General features: G+C 37.4%; 2 protein-coding genes across 4 annotated transcripts in view; both read left to right on the forward strand.

Moving 5' to 3' along the window:
• Positions 1–34: 34 nt before the first annotated feature.
• Positions 35–18,519, forward strand: LOC110173075 (MSL complex subunit 3). Of its 3 annotated transcripts, none has more exons than XM_020939051.2 (15): positions 35–538; positions 1,446–1,528; positions 1,606–1,701; positions 1,908–2,002; positions 2,162–2,262; positions 2,347–2,475; positions 2,665–2,819; positions 2,930–3,088; positions 3,242–3,313; positions 3,605–3,852; positions 4,228–4,317; positions 4,960–5,069; positions 6,695–6,794; positions 6,879–6,963; positions 16,956–18,519. In XM_020939051.2, exons 1-15 carry the CDS (start codon positions 440–442, stop codon positions 17,053–17,055), a joined length of 1,722 nt encoding a protein of 573 aa, XP_020794710.1. In that variant the 5' UTR covers positions 35–439; the 3' UTR covers positions 17,056–18,519. The 3 variants fall into 3 exon arrangements, with proteins under 3 accessions (XP_020794710.1, XP_020794717.1, XP_055020730.1); XM_055164755.1 differs by lacking the exon at positions 35–538 and adding an exon at positions 952–1,060; XM_020939058.2 differs by lacking the exon at positions 3,242–3,313.
• Positions 18,520–19,723: 1,204 nt separating this feature from the next.
• The window catches only part of LOC110173181 (FERM and PDZ domain-containing protein 4-like), a 184,931-nt gene continuing 183,501 nt past the window's right edge, over positions 19,724–21,153 (forward strand). Inside the window, exon 1 of the mRNA XM_055166974.1 lies at positions 19,724–19,847. The gene's annotated coding sequence lies outside the window, so the exon portion shown is untranslated. The remainder of the gene's footprint in view (positions 19,848–21,153) is intronic.

Raw genomic sequence — 21,153 nt, forward strand, 5'->3', positions numbered from 1 at the left:
CAGGAAACTGAGCGCAGTATCTGGCAACCCCGCTTCCTGGTGCGCTGTTTACGCATAGGTCTTGTAGTAGGTACCACGCGTTGCGCACGAGTTTTTCCGCGTCTGCCTTGCTTCTTTTGGATCTAACCTCGATTTTTCCACATTTCAACACATCGTTTTTCTTGTTTTATTGTTTGGGCAGCTTGCATTGGAAACTGGGTTGGAGTTTATCGCGTGCGCAACAGGAAGAAACATCATTGCACTCGGTTGGTGGATGCACAAGAGTGGTTGAATGCAGCGAGCAGCCTACTACAGCCCGTATAACCTATCCCAAAACAACAGCGCCATCCCTGGAAGCACAGAGACCCTCCCGGTGGATAAAGGGTTAAGGATTTTGTAAGGGTCCTTTATTGGGTGCTCGCTCGGTTGCCTCTTTCTCCATTGAAGCCGCCATGAACAAATGAATTCGCGGGGAATAAAATATCTCTTCCATAAAGGAGAACGTGTGCTGTGTTTCGAGCCTGATCCCACCAAAGCCAAAGTGTTGTATGACGCAAAGGTGAATTATGCAAGATAATGAGTGCTGTTTTGGCGATTTTGGCACATTTTACGCACAATTTTATTACATTTTCAAAGCTGGGTTCTTGCAGTGCACTATGTAGCTGCCACTAGCGACTATTCCATTTTGTTATGCAACGTTGTACAGTAATTAGTTATCTTCTTATCTGTTTCCGGGTAGGTTAGATAACATATATTTACGTCAAGGATGATTCAATATTTGTGATGTCTGTTCAGCCTCCATTCATTCAAACGTAAACGCACACGTGCATATTAGCATGCATTTGGATTGTAAATGCAATTATGTATTATGCAAATACCTGACACCTGGAAATACTTAAGTTTCATTTGTGATCCTTAGAAAGCGCGCCATTATAAACCACTGTTATAAACCTTTGCAGAGTCTTAGCGCTAGCTTTTGCTTGCTACCTAGCAGTCTCTTTTACGCTTGAATTAGTCGTTATTCTCTAATTTTAACCACATAAAGACAACACAGAATGACTCAGGGCTTGGTTTATAAATGGTTAGTTCACACGTACAATCTACAACAATGTTATTATTTATTTGTCAGTAAAATTACGTTCATTCATACTCCTATTGCTAATGCTAAGTGATGCTAACATGTTCGTCTGTTTACATTTTGTTAGCATGTAGCTTGTCATTAGCATTAGCCAATAACTGTCAAACGCGCGTTATTACAGCTTTAAAAACAGGTTATACTTTATACACTACACTAAATATTATTAATTAACTTTAAAAAGCCAAGTTTTAAATGGGACTGTATATGTTTTCAAGTGTGCTCCCGGTATATTAACAGTAATAGGCTTCAAATTATTTATTCATACGAGTTCATTTAAACACGTGCACACAATATTTTACTTATGGACTTTATTATCTTTTTTATTTAGGTTCTGGACGTGTTAACTGGTACAGATGAACATGGAAGGAGAGTCCCCAAGTACCTGATTCATTTTAATGGTTGGAATAGAAGGTAATTGGCATATACTTGGTTAAATAATTTTAATATACGCTGTACTCTCGTTGTTAATCATATTTTATCTCTTGTAGCTGGGATCGCTGGGCTGCAGAAGATCATGTCCTAAGTGACACAGAAGAAAACAGGAAATTACAACGTAAATTGGCTCGTAAAGCTCTAGGGCGCATGTAAGGGGTCTCTTTTGTAATACACGGTGCAACATACTTAGAGAACAGTTTTGTGTGTTTGCCTTCCAGTCAGCTACTTATTACATTGCATTTCCATATGTTTTATTTAGAGTTAGACACTCCACAAAGGAAATTACTTGGAGACATTAGCTCACATATTACAATACAATCTGTTAAAGGCACTAAATGTGTGTTTCTTGTTGTAGGAAGAAAAAGGCATGGGCAAAGAGGCGCCGTCGTCAATCTGGTTCTAAAACAGTTCTGAAGACTCTGCCTAAAGAGGAGGACAGCGATGATGCGTGTAAGAATAAATACAAATGCTGAGTAAAATGTAAACTAAAACAGAATTTTCCAAGTTACATCATATTTTGTGCTTATTAATTTCTGTTAAAACGAATTAATTTAGTAAAATATTACAATATTATAAAATAATACAAAAAAAATTTTGTTTGTTTTTCAGGTTTGATTTCGTCCTCCTCTGACAGCTCAGACCCAGACGATTCTGACCCGGAATCTTCAAATAGTGGAGATAGCGCTTTCTCCGAGGATATTAACAAAATGGTAAGCACTACATTCTCTCCAATAACACTTAAATTTGCTTTAATAATTCATAATTCACATAACTACATTTTCTCCACCTTCTAGAGGGTTGAACCGGACATCAACGTCAAGAGGGAGTGCGAAGAAAAGGCTGTCCATGTGGACATAAGCATCCCAGATGTTCTCAAGAAAAAATTGGAGGATGACTGTTTTTACATCAACAAGAGAAAGAAGGTACTGTATTCAAATTAAAACTTAAAGAAGGGGTATTATGCATAATTGACTACCAAATATGTTATACCTATGTTATATTTTATCAATGAATGCCCCATAGAAGTGTAATATCCCATCTTTAAATAATTCACAATATTTGTGTATTTTTTCTTGATTTCACTAAAACTCTCTCTTATCTCTTGTCTTTAGCTGGTGATGGTGCCATGCCAGACAAACGTTGTGCACATTCTGGAGTCTTATGTCAAACACTTTGCCATAAACAAAGCCTTTATGGCCAATGAGAGGTACAGACGACAGCAGGCCTCTCAAAACACTGTCCCACAACCGGTCTCTCCTGAAAAGAGGTAAGGGACGCTTGGTTTAGACCCTAATTAACATTAATAGCACAGTTTCACTTACATTGTTTTCTTCTTATACTTGCTGATTCCTAAATAACGTTATGACTTTTTTCCAGTGAGGACTTGTGTAAAGAAATGGTGGACGGTCTGAGGATCACTTTTGACTTCACATTACCCATGATCCTCTTGTATCCGTGTGAACAAGCGCAGTTCAAAAAAGTCAGCTCTTCACGACTCTTCATGGCCATCAACGAAAACTCTCCGTCCTCCAGCAAGTACGTATTTCATGTCTGCGCAATATGTCATTATAATTTTATTTTATTTTTTATGTACCCCAGTGCTGCCTCTAAAACTGGGCATTTTGCATATAAATTGGAACTGCTATTGTTGACAGAAAAGAAGCAATAACGTTTTGTATACTCCCTCAGTTCTTCCCTTATATCTACAGTGTTAAATGTACATCAATATAAAGAAGAAATTAGAGAAAGCCAAGCAAACAGGTACATTAGGTTTAATGTTTTTGGTTAATGTTTGGTACCAGTTTTGATATTGTTTGAAGTGAAACAGTCTGCCTACAAACACGTTTCGAATAGAGCTGCTAATTTTTTTTTACCTAGTTTGGACTAAAATGGCAAAGAGTGACTATGAACAGTACACCAATGCATTAAAACACCATATACAAGTTTAGAGTTTAATTAAATGTTGAAATTAAAATAAAATCTTGGGCTTATTTTCCTGTATTTTTGTTAAAAAGCTATAAAAATCACAATGGTATTTTATTTTTATTCCAGTGTTCAGAGGGAGAGGAGTCCCAGCCCTCCGGTGCACAACCCTCCTACTCCTCAGTCCACGGACAGCCAGCCCGCGCTCAGTGACGTCTCCACGGCAACGCCCACCACCGCCGCCACCGCCGGCAACCCCACGCCCAAACGCAGGAGGCACCCCGACATGGACTGCATCAACTTCCAGAACCAAAGTCTGAGACGCTCCACCAGGAACACGTCAGGAGGGGACCGGCCAGCAGAGGGCAGCAGTGGAGGTACACGGAGCTGTGTGTCTGGTGATAATGTTTATAAATCCAGCATGTGGCAGGCAAATTGTTAAAATCTAAATAGCATGATTTTGTTGAGTTCTTATATACAGTAAAGTCAATAGGAAGTTATCTGGTTAACCATTTGCTTGTTCTTGTTCTGTTGTAGAAAAGTAAAAAAAAAAAACACCTGGTATAATAAACCTACTATTATTTTGTGTTAAAAATGACAATATTGCCTAAAAAGCTTTTAAAATCATAATTTGGGTATCAAAATCTCTATTCTATTCTTCTATTATCGAGACTGAAAAGTTAAAGTTTTAAAGTTTTTTGTTTTGTGACAGCATTAGAATGAAATCATAATCCGTATGTTTGATATTTCAGGCGGGGGCAGTGCCACAGCGTCTCCTCAGACAAAACGCAGGATTGTTGACAGTCCAGCGCAGCCCAAGTTCTTCCTAAACCTCGACAGGAGTGAGTCAAAACAAAATAAGTTGCAACATAAATACGATGCTAACACACACCAGTATCTATTTGAGTGACAAATTATTTAACCAAATAAAATGTCTGTGGGGTTAGGGGCTTCTTCCAGTGAGAAAACATGGCTATAGTGTTGAAATTTGTGTCAATGCATCCTTAGAAAACATAATACAACTTTATGTAACTAATATAGCCTTCATTTACAACTAAAATATAAACCACCTTGTTAGCTGGTTTATACTGGGTTCGAGTCCAGTTTAATCCTGAGATAGATTTGGTTTGGTCCTGTTCTAGTCCAAGTTTAGTTCCAGTTTAATCTAAAACATAATATAATACAAAAAAAACCCCAACACAAAACAAATACGTGAAATTAAATATACAGTATACAGAAAAAAATGAAAAAAGTTAAGCAATTTGTACTATCCGCTTTCTTCTCTGAATTTTCTACTTTTTGATACATTGCTATAAAACCACATAACTCATTCTCAGTTGTAGTAACCACTTCCTATCACTAGATGATGCCAGTCCACTTCTTTACCATCCACTACCCTCCACTAAGCAATTTTTTACAGATTTTTTTTCCCATTTTATTTCCAATCTCTCCTAAATTTGCACTTCTCTCCCTCTCTCCCCCAGAGACTCCGGTCCACAGCGGCTCGTCCTCCCCCTTGCCCTTGACGCCGAACAAAGAGCGCACTGGTCCCTTCTACGGATTGGAGAGCCGGAGAAACAATGAGCTCAATGAGGTGATCAGACTATTACAGCCCCAGCGCCATTAGCCCAAAGAGATATGATTAGTCCAAGGACACTGTGTAACTAATGCTACTGTCCAGGGGAATGAAGAGTCCTTAATGTAGAACGATGGTTAGAGTGCAGATGCCAGGTTATAATAGTCATTTATATCGGTGAAGTTTGTAATTTTACTTCCCGCTTGGACACAGGCAGCAGATATTCCATAGCTGTTACCTAGCAACCATAATGTTTAATGTGTATTGTGTAACCTTTCTGGTGGCGGGGCCCTCAAATGCTTTTCTTGCTTGTAAATCCAGGTATTTTGAGCTAAAAAAAACACCTGTAATTGAATAAATGTAAGGTAGAGCTGCTGTATTTATTGTCATACTGTGGAACATTCCAGACAGAGCAGTGACATATCCATAGAAACAAAAGCCCTCAATCAAAAAGTTACACAGTGCACCTTTAAAACTACTAATTAATATTGGTTAAGTTTATAATTTCACTTCTTGGTTGGACATAATCAGCAGATATGACATAAGTAAAGGGTAGTTTCATAATTGTTACCTAGCAACCGTACTGTGAACAAAGGCCGAAACTAAAGTAAGTAGACACTTTAGATAGAAAATAGAAAGAATAAAAAGTTTATTGTGCAATTTAGGTTTTTTTCAATTTCCTTTTTGATCAATAGCTATGATTAGACTAATTAAAATAAATAACAAAACCTATATTCTGTTAAATTAAGGTTTAATCTGCCAAAAAGTGTAACATAACATTAGTGCATGGGTTCTGGTTTAGTGCAAGACTAACTTTTAGGTGTGTTTTCTCTTGTTTTGGTTTGGTCTAGACTTGATTCTGTTCTAGTCCTTATGTAGTTCTTAGTCCCAGTTTAATCCATAACCCATATTTGGTGGCTCATTTTACGCCAGGTGTAGTCCAGGTGTAGTCCTGGTGTAGTCCTGGTGTAGTCCTGGTGTAGTCCTGGTGTAGTCTTGGTATAGTCTTGGTATAGTCCTGGTTTAGTCCTGGTTTAGTCCTGGTTTAGTCTTGGTTTAGTCTTGGTTTAGTCCTGGTTTAGTCCTGGTTTAGTCCTGGTTTAGTCTTGGTATAGTCTTGGTATAGTCTTGATATAGTCCTGGTATAGTCTTGATATAGTCCTGGTATAGTTATAGTGTAGTGCTGCTATAGTCCTGCTATAGACCTGCTATAGACCTGCTATAGACCTGCTATAGACCTGCTATAGTCCTGCTTTAGTCCTGTTTAGTCCTGGTTTAGTCTGGTTTAGTCCTGGTTAGTCCTGTTTAGTCTTGTTTAGTCCTGGTTTAGTCCTGGTTTAGTCTTGCTATAGTCTTGATATAGTCCTGGCTTAGTCTCGGTATAGTCCTTGTTTAGTCTTGGGTTTAGTCCTGGTTTAGTCCTGGTTTTGTGTAGATTTTTCCTTTTGTGCTTAAACTTGTTTTTAGAAAGTCAAATATTTTCAGATGTGGTACTTGATATGAAAAGATTGGATGATACTGTTTTTATTTTAAGTGCCTCTCTCATGTACAGACTTTAAGTATCAATATATTTTCTAGGCCAGTAAACTATATAAACCTTGCTTTTTTAACTTTTATGACTAACTCTTTGCTCTGTTGCGCAGGTTTTGAGCTGGAAGTTGACTCCCGATAATTACCCAATGAACGACCAACCTCCGCCTCCATCTTATCTCTACGGATCACAGCACCTCCTCAGGCTTTTTGGTAACTTTTATTTCCCATTTTCAGCATATTTTCCACAGTTTTAAAGGTTACGGTGTATTGTATTGAACCGTTTTGTGTTTTTAGTCAAACTTCCTGACATCCTCGGAAAGATGCAGATCCCAGAGAGGAATTTGAGGGCGCTGATCAAACATCTGGAGCAGTTTCTCAGGTAAAAAAAAAACAAACAAAATCTACAAGGTCAAATCTAATTTTAAAGGCATGCTATGTAACTTTTCTGCCACCTGCTCGTGTCCATGGCGATAGAAAAGTTAATGCCGTACTTTGGGGTATTCACCTTTCGTACTACTGTAGTATCTGATTGGATTATTTATCCTATGGGATTGGGGTCATTAAATTGGTTTGAAAGCTGCACTATGCAACTTTTCTGGCGCCTGGTGGTGTCCATGGAGATAGAAATGTTTAATGCCATACTGTGGGACATTCGAGGCAAAGCAGGTGACTCACCATCCACCAGAAAAGTTATTTAGTGCATGTTTAATTTGGATTTCTTTACGGAAAAAGTAGGTGATGTAATTGACAGATAGTTGGATTGTTAAAGGTGCATTATGTAACTTTTCTGTTGGGGGGGGGGTCCGTCACTTGCTTGTTTCTATGGAGATGTTATTGCTCTGCCTGGAATGTTCCACATTATGATATTAAACACCTCTATCTTACTTTTATTCAATTACAGGTGGTTTTATAGCTCAAAAATACCTAGAAGAAACAGCATTCAGATTGTCAGCGGGGTCGCCTCTCCATAGATCTGACCTGTAACTTGGTCTGGTTTGGTCTAAGATGATGATAAAGTCCCTCCAGAAAAGTTATACAATGCACCTTTAAAACATAAATTGCAAATCTGTCCGCAATTTCAATTAGATATTTTTCCCAATTTGCTCAGACCAAAAATAATCAGACATATTTCAAAACAAAACCAAGGCAATAATAAAAAGTGTACAGTCTGTGATGTTTCTAAGTGGAGAGAGACAGAGACAGAGAGAAAGTGAAAAAGAGTGAGAGAAAGGGGAGAGAGAGATAGAGGAGAGAAGCATGTGTCCGTGTGCAGTGATGAGCGTTACACAAGCACACGTCTAATCTTTAAATCCTCCACTGCGATCTTCAGTTCAGCCTGCCCCAAACCTCAGGGATTTAGGTCCTGCAGCCTCTAATCAAACATCTGCAGTACCGCCACGGGCCACTAGGCAGCGCTCCGGAGCAGGGCACAACAGACGGAGAGAAAGAGAGAGAGAGAGAGAGAGAGAGATGGTGGGAGCAGATAAATGATATAACGTTGTATTATTTGAAAACAATACGAGGACTGGGTAAGGTGAATATGGTAAAGCTTGATACAATAGGTCTATACAGAATTTTTCTCAAAGTGGAGTATGACATTTAAAGCCACAGCATGTAACCTTTTAGCTGTTGTGTAATTCCTCAGTCGTCCAGGTTTGTCCACGGCAAAAGAATAATTTAAATCTGTCAGCTGGACAAAGGTTTTTCAATATTTTCTGTTTGGTTGCACTGGAAAATGTGGAAATAACATGCAAACTACCACCTTACTCTTGAGCGGGCTTGCATCTCCACAAACCTGACTCTTATTTGGCCTGGAGGAGGGCCTCTTACTCTTATTTCCATGGAAACATTGTTAGTTTGGGTATAATATTTCACAGTATGACATTAAGGCCCCATCATTCATGCACACCAATCCGATGGAAAACGGCTCCAGAGACAGAACGATCTGGTGCCGCCAGCTCCCACGAATTCATCTGAGTGCAGATTTGATTTGGCACTGTGTGGACTCCTGAATACGCTGATATGCTGACGTAGGAGCTCTAGTTGTGTCCTTATTGGACCACGCCACTGACTTGTGCCTTCCTGATTCTCTGGGTTTGTGACATTGGTCATGTGACACTATTGCGGAAAACAGTTTAAACAAACCAATCTTAAAATCCACTGTTGCGTTCAGTAACTACTGAACCTTGTCGTCGGTCCACTGTGTTGCCATCTCGGCTCGGAATCGGTGCTCCACTTCCTTGTTTTTACTGCCCACATGACGTTGTGATAACTTGACGCCAGCCTAGTCATGTGACAAGCATTTCAGGTGGTTTCGCGTTACTGTGTGGAGGGAAGACTTTGATTGCGGACACAAAAACGACGTGTCTGGACTAGGGATGGGCATTCGGTGAAATTTTCTTAATCGATCGTCGGAAGAATTAACGATTGATTATCGATTAATCATTAACATTTTTATATTAAAATGATCATCACTATTATTACTATCTGCACTACTAATCTGCATAAATAAATTCAACTTTACGACATATAAACCGTAACGACTCTAGAGCCACATCAATCCGTTTGACATTATAATGTGTTTAATTCAGTTTTGCGCAACTCTCACAGAACCGAAACTTAAAACCGCATCGCTAATTTGCATAAACTAAGCGAAGATAAAACTACAGCTCTTGTGTCACTGATGCGGTCAACTTCTGTCGGATTAAAAGACACGACTCATTGGAATACAGGTTAGTGTGACCGTATTTGCGTTTGTCAAAACCAGGACACCGTACGGGGGGTGGGAGATGTCGGGTGGGGTCGGGCCTCGTCATCGACATTGCACTACTCTCACCTGGCAAAACTTTTTCCCACTGGACACTGAAACATGTTCCTGCTTTGTACACTGTGCACATGGCCTCCCACTTGTCCCGAACGGAAAGCGTGGACATTCTTGTACAAGTCATCATTGTACGTCGTTCGCATTTGCACTTCAGTACGTTGCAGACTGAACGACTTTTTGTGTCTTGCTCCTTCTGAGTGCAGAGAGACACATGTACAGACCCCTGTTTGGTCACGCTATACACAGCAACCTACATTCGGTTTGTCGATTAAAATGAACGTAATCGATTAAATTAATTGACTAAACATGCCCATCCCTAGTCTGGACACAAATAATTTCCGATACAGTGATTCGATTTAGTGTAAACCTAACCTAAGTCTTATGAAGAATGTTCAGCATGTGGTTTTAACTTCCTATTTCCACTAGATCATACAGGTGCAGTGCCACTTCCAGAAAGTTTGCCTTTAATTTAGAAAAAAAAGCAGTGCGCAACTTTTTTTGTGGAGGGTCATCTACCTGCTTGTCTCCATGGATAGACAATAGAGATTAAATTTATCAATCTGAGGGGAGACAGTTGTAGACTACATTACAGGTCAGATCTGTGGAGAGTCGCCCCTGTTCACAGAGAGAATGAATGTACTTTTGAGTAACAGAAGCGCTCGTAATGAATAAATGCTAAATATATATGTTTAATGTCATACCATGGAACATTCCAGGCAACAATAACATTTCTGTGGAGACAAGCAAGTGATGGACCCTCCACCAGAAAAGTTGTACAATGCACCTTTTAAGATTATATTATCTACTGAATAATCACTATTATCAATTAACTGATGAATCTTTACATCCTTGACTGATTAATATGGCCTTTAAACTTCCCAATTAAAAACAGTACCACAAGTGTAACCTTCTCTTATCACTGGGAGCCATCTGTATCTGAGGCATGAGTTTCATTTCTGCACTGCCAGCACTTTATTGAACTCTGCGTAGGACATCCTTTTATGTAACCACTGTCACTGAACAGTAAATCAGTCGTTTCTCATACAACATAATGGGGCCACCATAGAAAGCTGTGTGTATAGAGCATTTAATCTCATCTGGGTTCAAACTCACTCTCTCTCTGCCCTGAGTGTCATGGTAACGAATGCTGTGTGTATTACAGCAGAAAATATTATGACAAATTATGACTGAAAACCACTTTATGCCACAGACACAGTAACACTAAAGCAGTATAATCGCAGTTAAATCCTTAATTATACTAAATCCTAAATTAACTATATAGTAAATAAAAAAAAAATCAAAACAACTCTGGACCACAGAAGTTATTTTGAATGAATCACAGCTCTGTTAAAGGTGCATTATCTAAATTTTCTGGTTTGCCTGAAATGTTTAAACCTTTCTATCTTCATGGAGACCAAACCAGACCAAGTTACAGGTCAGATCTGTGGAGAGGCGACCCCCGCTCACAGTCAGAATGGCTGTTTTTCTAAGTATTTTTGAGTAATAAAATCATCTTTAATTGAAAAAATGTAAGGTAGAGCTGTTTAATGTCATACTGTGGAACATTCCTAGCCAGGCTGGCGCCACCTAGTGCCTCCATTCAATGTCATTTCTCTCGAGTGACTAGGTCAGGAATACAGTAGATGGTTCGCAAAAACCCTGGAAGTGCGAGTTCGGGCACCAGCCAATCAGTGAAGAGCCAGACATTCTGTGTTGGTAACGATTCCTGAGATCGAGGATTTAAACCGGAACAAAGAGAATGTTTGGTGAATTTTATCAAGGGGAAAGACGTTATTGCCCTTCTTCCTACGGGATTTGGGAAAAGCTTAATATAACAGTTAGCCCAGTTAGCGGCGCATTACATACGTCACAAACAAATAGCAGTGATTGGTTAAATTTTAAAAAAGTACCCGCCTACCATCGAGCGAATAAATCCTAATGCTGCAAGGTCAGACGGTTTCTACGAAGTGAAATCGTCTGATGAATCAGGCTCCTCGTGCATTCCAGGTAGAGTAGTGACATATCTATAGAAACAAGCAGGTGACGGACCCCCAACCAAAAAATTACATAGTGCACCTTTTAAGTTAGTTTGAATGAATCACAAATATGTTAAAGCTACACTACGTAACATTTTCTGTTGGGAGATAACTCACCTTCTTGTCTCTATGTTGATATAGTTGTTGTTTTTTTTGTCTGTGTGGCATTAAATGGATCTTGTCAAGTATTTATTTCATTAAAAGTGCTCAAAAATACAAAAACATTCTTACTGTGGGCAGGGCTCGCCTCTCCACAAATCTGGCCTGTGTCAGTCACTAGGTTGTCTCCATGGTGATAGATAATTTAATGAAATCCTTTACAACTCAAATTTCAATGTACTTCATAAAATAAGAGAAAGTTCCCCTCTAGTGCAAATATATGATACAAATAAACACTGAGCTCTGAGAAATGTTATGCTATTTTTCACTAAACAAGTCAATAGTTGTCTCCATGGAGATAGATAATTTAATGCCTTACTGTGAAACATTCTAAGCTCTAGGCGGTTAACAGTCCTTGAGAAAAGTAAACAAAGTAAACATTGAGCCTTGAGAAGTACTGTTTATCTTTCACTAAACAAGTCAATAGACAATTATCCTGACAGGCCAGGTCTCAAAACTGGTCTAATGAATGATTTTCTGTCTAAAATCTAAAAATATTAAACATCTTTTTACCCTGGGGTCTGGCTCAAACCGTGGAGTCTATCGGGAAATCCTTCACACTTTAATTTTAAAATCAAGAGGCAGATTGCACCGAACTGATTGATGTGAGGGAAGTGCAATGCATTCTGGGACTTGGGCTCAGTTTGTCTTTTTTATTTTTGTCCGTCCTCTCGTTTTCTTAGATTAAAGCCAGTTTTTATGAATATTAACTAATGCAATATTCGAGGACATAAAGTACTCGGGTTGAGAGAATGCCAAGTATAAAATACTGAAATGTTAACTACGCAGGCTTTTTGTAATTTCTTCAGGACATTTTTAAAGGTGCACTGCGCAACTTTTCTGGTGGAGCATCCCTTACAAACTTGTCTTATTCTGGAAAGTTCCATGGTATGACTTTAAGCATATCCATGTAGAGAATTAATCATTACAGCTCAAAAATACAATAATTTCTTCTGTGAACAGGGACTCCTCTCCACAGATCTGAACTGTAATGTAGCGTAGTGCTGTAACCTGCTCGTCTCCTGTCGCGATAGAAAGGTTTAATCTATACTACGGAACATTCTAACAAAGCAACAACGTTTCCATGGATACAAACAGGTGGCGGCCAACGTGAACTTTGAACAGAATACTCTTTTTAAAACATAAATTGCAAAGAAAAATCACACATTTCATAATTTTATCAAATAATTTAACCCAGTTTCTTCGACAATTGCTTCTATTTTTTTGTGATGATACTAGACCTGTATATTTTTGATGGAACAATAATTATGGGGGGCCAGCATAATCTACTTTATTAATGAGGAACACTGACTCCTGGATGCTTTCTATAAAGACGTGTGGTGTGTGTGTAAGAGAGAGAAAGGTGTGTCAGATGTCTCATAAAAAGTTAAAATTTGGTGGAAAATTTGTCAAAGTGTTTCGAATATTTTTGTCATTTGAGTGTCACAAAACTTCTCCAAATTTGGTTTTATAGCACATTTAATAGTGGACAAAATAAATCAGAATTCTCAGGTGGAATTTGCAGTATAAATTGTAGACATGGTTTATGGTTCATATCTCTGCAATTGCGTTCTTTTTAAAATGCTGTTTATTTTCATAATTTTCAGAAAACAACAAATGAAAGACAACAATAGTAACAGTATTAAAATAGTTATAAAAAAATTAAAAATCTCTCTCTCTCTCTGCAATCTTTTTTCTCTTCTTCTTATTGATCCTCATCTCTCTTTCCTCCTATTTCTTTCTCTTTCTGTTCACCCCTAAAACCCCATTCTCTCTCCCTCTCGCTGAAACAAAAACTGGCACAAACCATCTTCTCTTTCAGTAACTCAAAATCACAGTATCTGTCTATTCATCTGTCCATCCTCTCTTTCATTCTTCCTCTCACTTCCCAAGCTCTGCCTCTTTTTCTCTCTTTCTCCCATCCTCCCTTTACCCCTTTTCTTTCCCTTCCCCTCCTCTATCTAGTATCTAGTCTTTCCTCTCTCTACAATTCCCTTTCACTATCTTATCTATTTATTTATCTAATTAGTTATTTACAAAATGTACAAACTAGGGGTGTAAGGATATCCATATCTAACAGTACGGTAACAAAATTGTGAATATGCTACTTTTTTCTCTTAAAATGCCTTGACAGGACTTAATCCAAAGAACTTAACTTAAAAGTGCTTAGAACTTCTGTTTCTTCATGTAGTTTGCACAAAAATGGAGCAAAGGATCATGGTCGATGTAGTTCCCTCTGTTTTTTAACTATTGCTGCACCATAACAATGAATTTAATTTGATATATTGTGATGGCCCACAATATTACTGAGAGACTTTTGACGATACCGATACCAGGACATTTTGGTTTTTGTTACACCCATAGTACATTTAGAACAGTCTTGTAAAAGGGAAACTCCCCAGAAGCTACCTTAGCTTATAAAAGGCGCCCCAGATCTACACAAAACAAAAAACATGTAGTTACAAGTTATAATTTCCTAATATTATCCCATACCATCACCTTATACAACCTTAAGCCCCTTTGTTTTATAACACAGCACATTTCTTTAACACATCAAGCCCTATTCCTGACATCTGGCTGTGTACAGTTATACATTTCCCTTATATCACTAATAAATCGTTATTTATTGTCACCGCTCCGCACTGTGAGTATGGTTTGTTTGCATTGAGATTAGGAGGGCCAGTGGAGCCAAGATGAGATGGCAAGATTTAGAGGATTTGGCCCAGTTGCGAATACTAAGAAGATCCAGGATTAGTCTTTCCTCACTACTGATTAGATAGAACAGAACAGGATAGGCAGAGCGCGTAGTGGAGGGAGGGGTAGAACGGGGTGGGGTAGGACGGGACGGGGGGGTATATTCGCTTGCCCCGTGGATACTGGTTCGTTCTGATGTCCCGGAGACTTATTGGCGTTGCTATAGTGAAGTTAGATCCCGTATACGTTGATCTATATGTCTGGTGGAGGGCACATGCTGTCAGGATTAGAGCAGGATGAAGCAACGATATCGAGGAAAGTTCACTTGGGAGATTGTCAGTTGGTCGGAGGTCAGGCTGTTCTATCAGGGGTTTTCAAACTGTGGGACGAGGGCTACTAGTGGTACATAGGGGAGTTTATTAAGTACTATTATATCTTTTTCTTTTTAGTTAAGCAATAATGGCCAGTTAAGCTCTCTTAAAGTTCCTATATTACGCAAAATTGACTCGTCGACTTTGTCAAAAAGTTGTGTTGTGTTGTGTTTTGTTTTATTCACACATGTAATTTTTTTTTTTTTATGTTTTAGTAACCCTTTATTATTAGTCTGTCTACATCTGCAAAGCTCAAAATGCTCTGTTCCACCTTGTGATGTCATGAAGCAAATTTTAAAGTTTGCTTCATGACATGACTGGGTATCATTAAGAAGTTGCAGATACAATACATACCTCGATACATATCTCGATACAGTGAGGTTTTGATTTGATACAATATATTTCAAATCAATTCGATACGGTTCAATAAAAAATAATTTCTAAATCGTGGCGGTGATACTAAAAGTCTTTAGTTTTGTTAAAGTCTTGTTAAACCACTTCTTGTGCAAAGTTCATATGAAACACAAACATTTTAATCATCAAAACAGTGAAAATGTCAAATGTGTCGCATAAAAGAGTTTCTTTCCTCTGAACAAGCAACAAAACTGTAGCACTTCAACTAAATAATTTAGTAAAATACAACAAAAAATACTGCAGTCCACAATATCAATGCTGTACCATCACATTAAATGATATGATATTTAGATATTTTTGCACACCGCTATTCATGACACAAGTTTTAAAGTTTAAAAACACAGTGCAGCACTTATTGTATTACACCACATGACATCACAAGGTGGAACAGAGTGTTTTCTGTTTGAGAGAAGAACTCTCTAAATATGCAGGGTTTGTTTGTGGAACGTGTGAATGAAACAAAACAGGTCTGCCAGGTCTGTTTGTGATGAAGAAACAATATTATAACTAGGGCTGGGTATCATTAAAAAGTTGCCGTTACGATACATACCTCGGTACAAAGGCCTCGATACGATACGTTTTTCAATACAGTGCACTTTGGATTCAGTACAATTCGATTCAATATATTTCAAATCTGTTTGATACAGTTCAGTGAAAAAAAGGCAAAATCATGGCTGTGATACTAAAAGCCCATTAAGTTTGTGCAAAGTTAATATGAAAAACATAAATTTTACTCAAAACTGTGAAAATTAAAATGAAATGTCAACACAATTGCAGCTCTTACACAGAATAATTTTGTAAAATATACCTAAAATTACTCTTGGCGATATATCGATACAGCAGACCACGATATTGATACTGTATCTTCAAATTAAACGATATGATACATTGTTATTTCAATATTTTTGCACACCCCTAATTATAACAATTCAAAGAATAGTATAATATGGGTCTTTTTAAAGAAATGGTCATATACTAAGTACAATAAAAAGAGATATAAATTGTGATCTGGCATCAACAAAATTGTAATAGTAATTTTTAGCTATTTTTCTCACCCCTAACTTCATGACTTTGAACTCCAATACACTAAAAAATGCAATCCTGGCACCTTCTCTTTGCAAACTGTACAGACAATTTCAGACAAAAGTTTTATTGTAAGAAAATGTCATGATTAAGGTGACATTGATTAAAATTATTGCTCCAATCAACCATTATTTTTGTTGCCTTTAAAACATAATCACAAAACGTTATTAATAAATAATATGTCCCTTTTTTTCACTGTATGTTTAACCTTTGACAGAACATAAATAATTTCGATTAATGTTTTTTTTTTCCCCATAATTGACCAACCATACTTTGTTATTCGAAGTAGTAAAGCCAAAATAATGCGTAGGCTTCTGTATTAGTGGGTCTAAGATGATATGAAAACATTGTTAAAGCCACAGTGTGTCACTTTTTTGCCAAAAAATTAGACATTAATAAGCATTTTTTTCTCATTATGGATGTATTTATTGCAGTGAAAAACATTCTTACTGTGAGCGGGCTTGCATCTCCACAGACGTTACTCTATTTGGCATGGAAAAGCACAATGTAATCAATAGTCGTTTAAATCCATTTTGTATTTTTTCAGACTATGTTAAGACTTTTTTTTTTTTGGCTGTGTTTGCTTATGTGTGCATTGTGTCACCACGGAAACTGCCGAACATTCCGCCACTAGAATCGCATTATAGACCACCCTCGGCGTGATCTCGGCGAAGTGTCAATACGAGAAGGCAGGAAGGATACAAGAGTTTTCACCTATCTCACTAAAGCATGTCCTCTCTCCCCTCCCTGTTCCCACCCCCGATTCCCAACCCTCCCATCTGTCTCGTAGGTTTTTGGCCGAGTTCCACGAAGATTTTTTCCCTGAGTCGGCTTATGTGTCTGCGTCGGAAGCCCACTACAGCATGAAACAGCCCAGGCCAATTTACTGAAGCATTTGTTTCCATTTGCAATGCCACTCTCACTTTCGGACCCCAGCGTTCTTTTTTTTTTCCAGATCTAAAATGGCCATCGCCGAAAGCTGGGTTTGTTTGTTACATTCCTGGCTTGTTCCGCTTGTTGCTAACCTGTTGGAAATTCTAGTATTGTCTACTGCTCTGCTACTACTACTACTATTACTACTATTGCTACTACAAAAATAACTGCATTTTCTGAAGAACTATGATGTTAATTCTTCACTTGGACATCAAAATAGACATGATATCTTGATATTAAAGGCTAAACGCTATCTTCGAAGGACACTTTTGCCAGTATGCTCAAAAAACGTTCAAAACAAGATTGCGATCGCGTAGTTTTGGTGTCTTCCCTGACTTCTTAGTTTGCTGCTTTGTTAGCCTCCTTACTTGCCTCGATTCTTCCATCCATTTTTAGCAAGAAGTTTATGCATTTTTTGATTGATATTTAAGGTCAAATGCAATACGCCCATTTCTATAACTTGGAAAAATGTTTTAACCAAGATATAGCTGTTATTTAGTTAAAGATGCACTGCGTAACTTTTCAGGTTGGGGGTTTCGTTGCCTCTAATGTTCCACAATATGGTATTAAACTTATATAAGATGCATTTTTTCAGTTATGGGTGTTTTTATTCCTCAGAAACACCTTTTAAAAACATGTATTCTTATTGTGAGTGGGGTCGCCTCTTCGCAGATCTCACCTGTAAATTGGCTGGTGACGTCTCCAGCTTGTTTCTATGGAGACTGAAAAAAAAAAAGAATGCCATATTTTGGAATATGAGGTAAAGCAATAAAAAAAAGTAACTAGCAGGGCCTCTACCAGAAAAGTTACACAGTTTTACTTTAAGGCATCATGAGCTACTTTAATTTGTTAGTTAATTTATTGCTCAAGCTGAGTAGTTTTTTGGATTCATTATTTTTAACAAACATCAATTCAGATCAGGGGACAAACGGGTCTATTTTCCCGTCCCCAAGGTTTTACGTCCCCAAAATTTGAACCTCTGCCTATTAATTTATATTATCGGGGGCCCCATGTGATGCTTCTTGCCCTGGACCTTCAAATTTCTGTCGACGGGCCTGTTTCAGACTATCACATTTTCTATTGGCATTAGTTTGCTTTTTTCATGTAATACTGTCCCGTCTATGTTTGTCTTTTTCAAGCTAGATTTTACTTTGCAGCTACAGTATGAAGTTCATATTTTCGAAGAAAATGAATATGTTCAGTACCAGTAAATTAGATCGCACACAGTATATTAAATGCTAAAATTATTAGTTGTTTATGTATTTTTTTAAGTCGTGCTTCTTAATGTGTACAATTGTAAATATCCCAGATACTTGAACAGAGAATAGACATTATAGTGACTTTTGGGAACATGTTATTTCACTGTTAATGACAACTGAAGGTTTTGTTGAGTATTTTTGTCAATAAAATATTTTTTTGTACTTTGTCCTTTTTTCATTACATATACATGTTTCTAGTCCTATTGCCATTGGTTGTTTTAATTTTACTGTATATTGATGTGTGTTATGTATGCTTTATTGGATAGATACAATTTGAATATTATTATTATTATTTATTTAAAACAAGGACAGTGCACAGAAAACATTAAATTCAGAGAGAAAAGATGCTCTGTGTCAGATTTAGTTATAAGATACTTTCCTTCTGCAGTCCTTGGGCGGTCACAAAAAACATTAAAGAAACTATTTACATTAGACTGACTCAGACAACAACATTTCATCATTAACAGTGTTTCCTTAAAATAACTTCTTATCAATTCATCATTAAACATTTAAAACAATTAATTCATGCTGCTCATTACTAATACATAATCTGTATTGGGAAAGTTTACAATTTTAAAAGTCTATTATCTATGAAAAACTGAAACACTGTGATATTTCAAAACTATACAGTACATTTTTAATCAAATATAACATCAAGTGCTAATGAACATTTGTGAGAATATTGGTTTATTTTCCAGTGATAATAAATAAAAAGTACATTTAGGTATCACAATAATACATGAATAAGTATTTTTGTAACAACATCTGTAATATTGAAATGCCTTCTTAAGTACTGTCACTTGAACACCAAAATTAGGACTAAACTAGGACTAAACCTGGACTAGTCAAAGCCAAAGTCAAAGTCTACATCAGGACTTAAGTGGGCACAAACCAGGACCAACTAAGTATAAGTGTGAATGCACCCTTAAAGGTCCTAAAAATAAGTCTTCTGAGCTTTAAGTCATGTTATAATGCTGTTACTTCCTCAAAAAATATACCTGGAGTCGTGCTTTGTTTCATTCACACATGTTTGAGTGATCGTTTATTATTAGTCTGTTTACAAAATGCTCTGGAGGTTAAAAACACAGTGGAGCACTTCCTGTATTACCAACACCACAACATCACTAAATGGAACGGAGTGTTTTCTGTTTGAGAGAAGAACACAGCTTTGATATTCAGGATTAATGTGTTAAATGTGTGAATGAAACAAAACACAGCTCAGGGTCTGACAACGTTATAACATAGATCTGAAAATACTGTAATACGGGTCCTTAAAAGTCACACATCTTACAGACCTCACAGTCATTAAGATGTATTTAATGTGGTTGTTTTTACGCTTGAGTCTACACTGCACTCCTCTTCACTCAGGAGCCTCTCACGTCCGGGGGAAGCCTGAAACTTTCCCAGGTGGATCAATCAAATCAAATCAGGATCATTTCTTCCTGTTGATGAAATGAGAAACATCTGACTCCTCTGAGCTCCAAGTTACTGTAAGTTTAACACGGTACAAAAACACAATGCTATGTTCAATGAAATGCTCAAATTATGGTCTGGGCACCGTATTTTCACCATTGCCTTTGCTGAGGTCTGCTTAAGTTGACCTAGTTAGTTTTTTCTTGTATTTTTTGGCACATATGGTAAGTAGAATTAGTAATAATTATATGTATGTTGTATGTATGTTTTGAATCTTACACAATGCACATTTAAAGATTCAATTAAAAATAACACAATTGTGGCCAGCTCACAATTACATTTTTCATATTATTTTCTAGCATGCCTTTTTTTCTTAATCAAAAACTCCTGCATTTGTTTAATTCACAGATATTATGCCATGATATCCTCTGTAAAGCTCAATATATTATCTTCTAACTTATTATGTCATTAGGTGGTAATCCAGGACCTCTCGCATTTTTACCGGAATCTTTCAGTTCTGCAAAATGTACTTCAACTGAGAAACGTGCTGCTATTGTTTGACGCCTCATTTGGACCGCGTTACATCTTTTCTTACCGTTACAATATAATATATTAGCTGTGAAATCTCTTGTTCACGCTATATATCTATACAGCTTTATGGCACTGTCTGGCATATCTGGCCTGTAAGCGGTTTTAGCCCTAATAATGCGGTTTTAGCCTCATTTGAACTGACTTTTTTTTTTTTTCCTCCATTCAAGCAACAATATACCTGTGAAATCTACCCACTTCATCGTTCACACTCTTTAAAATGATCTCGAGGCTGTGGAAAAGTCTGTATCAGTCTTTAGTAACTTGCTTTTGATCCGTATTTTATATAATAATTCAGACTTTTCCACAGCCTGAGATCATTTATCTTCACTAGTTTTACTAAAGCTACATCAGCTGAGTGGAAATGACATGATATCATAATAATTAATAATTTTAGAAAAACAAAACAGCACAAATGAAAACTGTCACAGCACAAAACAGTACAAACGAACACACAAACACTTCGTATAATTTTCTGCCTGTTTTGAGGCTATTTAAGATGTTGAAGGGCTGGAATGGCTGAAAATAAAACTGCTAATATCTTAAGAAGCATAATCGCACAAACAAAACTTTTTGCAGCACAAATGAAGCAGAAACAATTTACACCATTTTGGGCATTTTCAGAGCATTTTTAAGCTTCCTGGGGGGTTGACCCGAATTTGACATATGAAAGAATCGTTAATATCTCAAAAACTAAAATAGCACAAACAAAACTTTTTGCCGCACAAACAGAGCACAAACGGAGCACAAACAATTGACATAGTTTTTGATGGGGGGCCAACTTCACGGAGGTGT

This window comes from Boleophthalmus pectinirostris, unplaced genomic scaffold (assembly GCF_026225935.1).
Source record: "Boleophthalmus pectinirostris isolate CB_2022bp ecotype Guang Dong unplaced genomic scaffold, ASM2622593v1 HiC_scaffold_11, whole genome shotgun sequence".
Classification (NCBI taxonomy): Eukaryota; Metazoa; Chordata; class Actinopteri; order Gobiiformes; family Gobiidae; genus Boleophthalmus; species Boleophthalmus pectinirostris.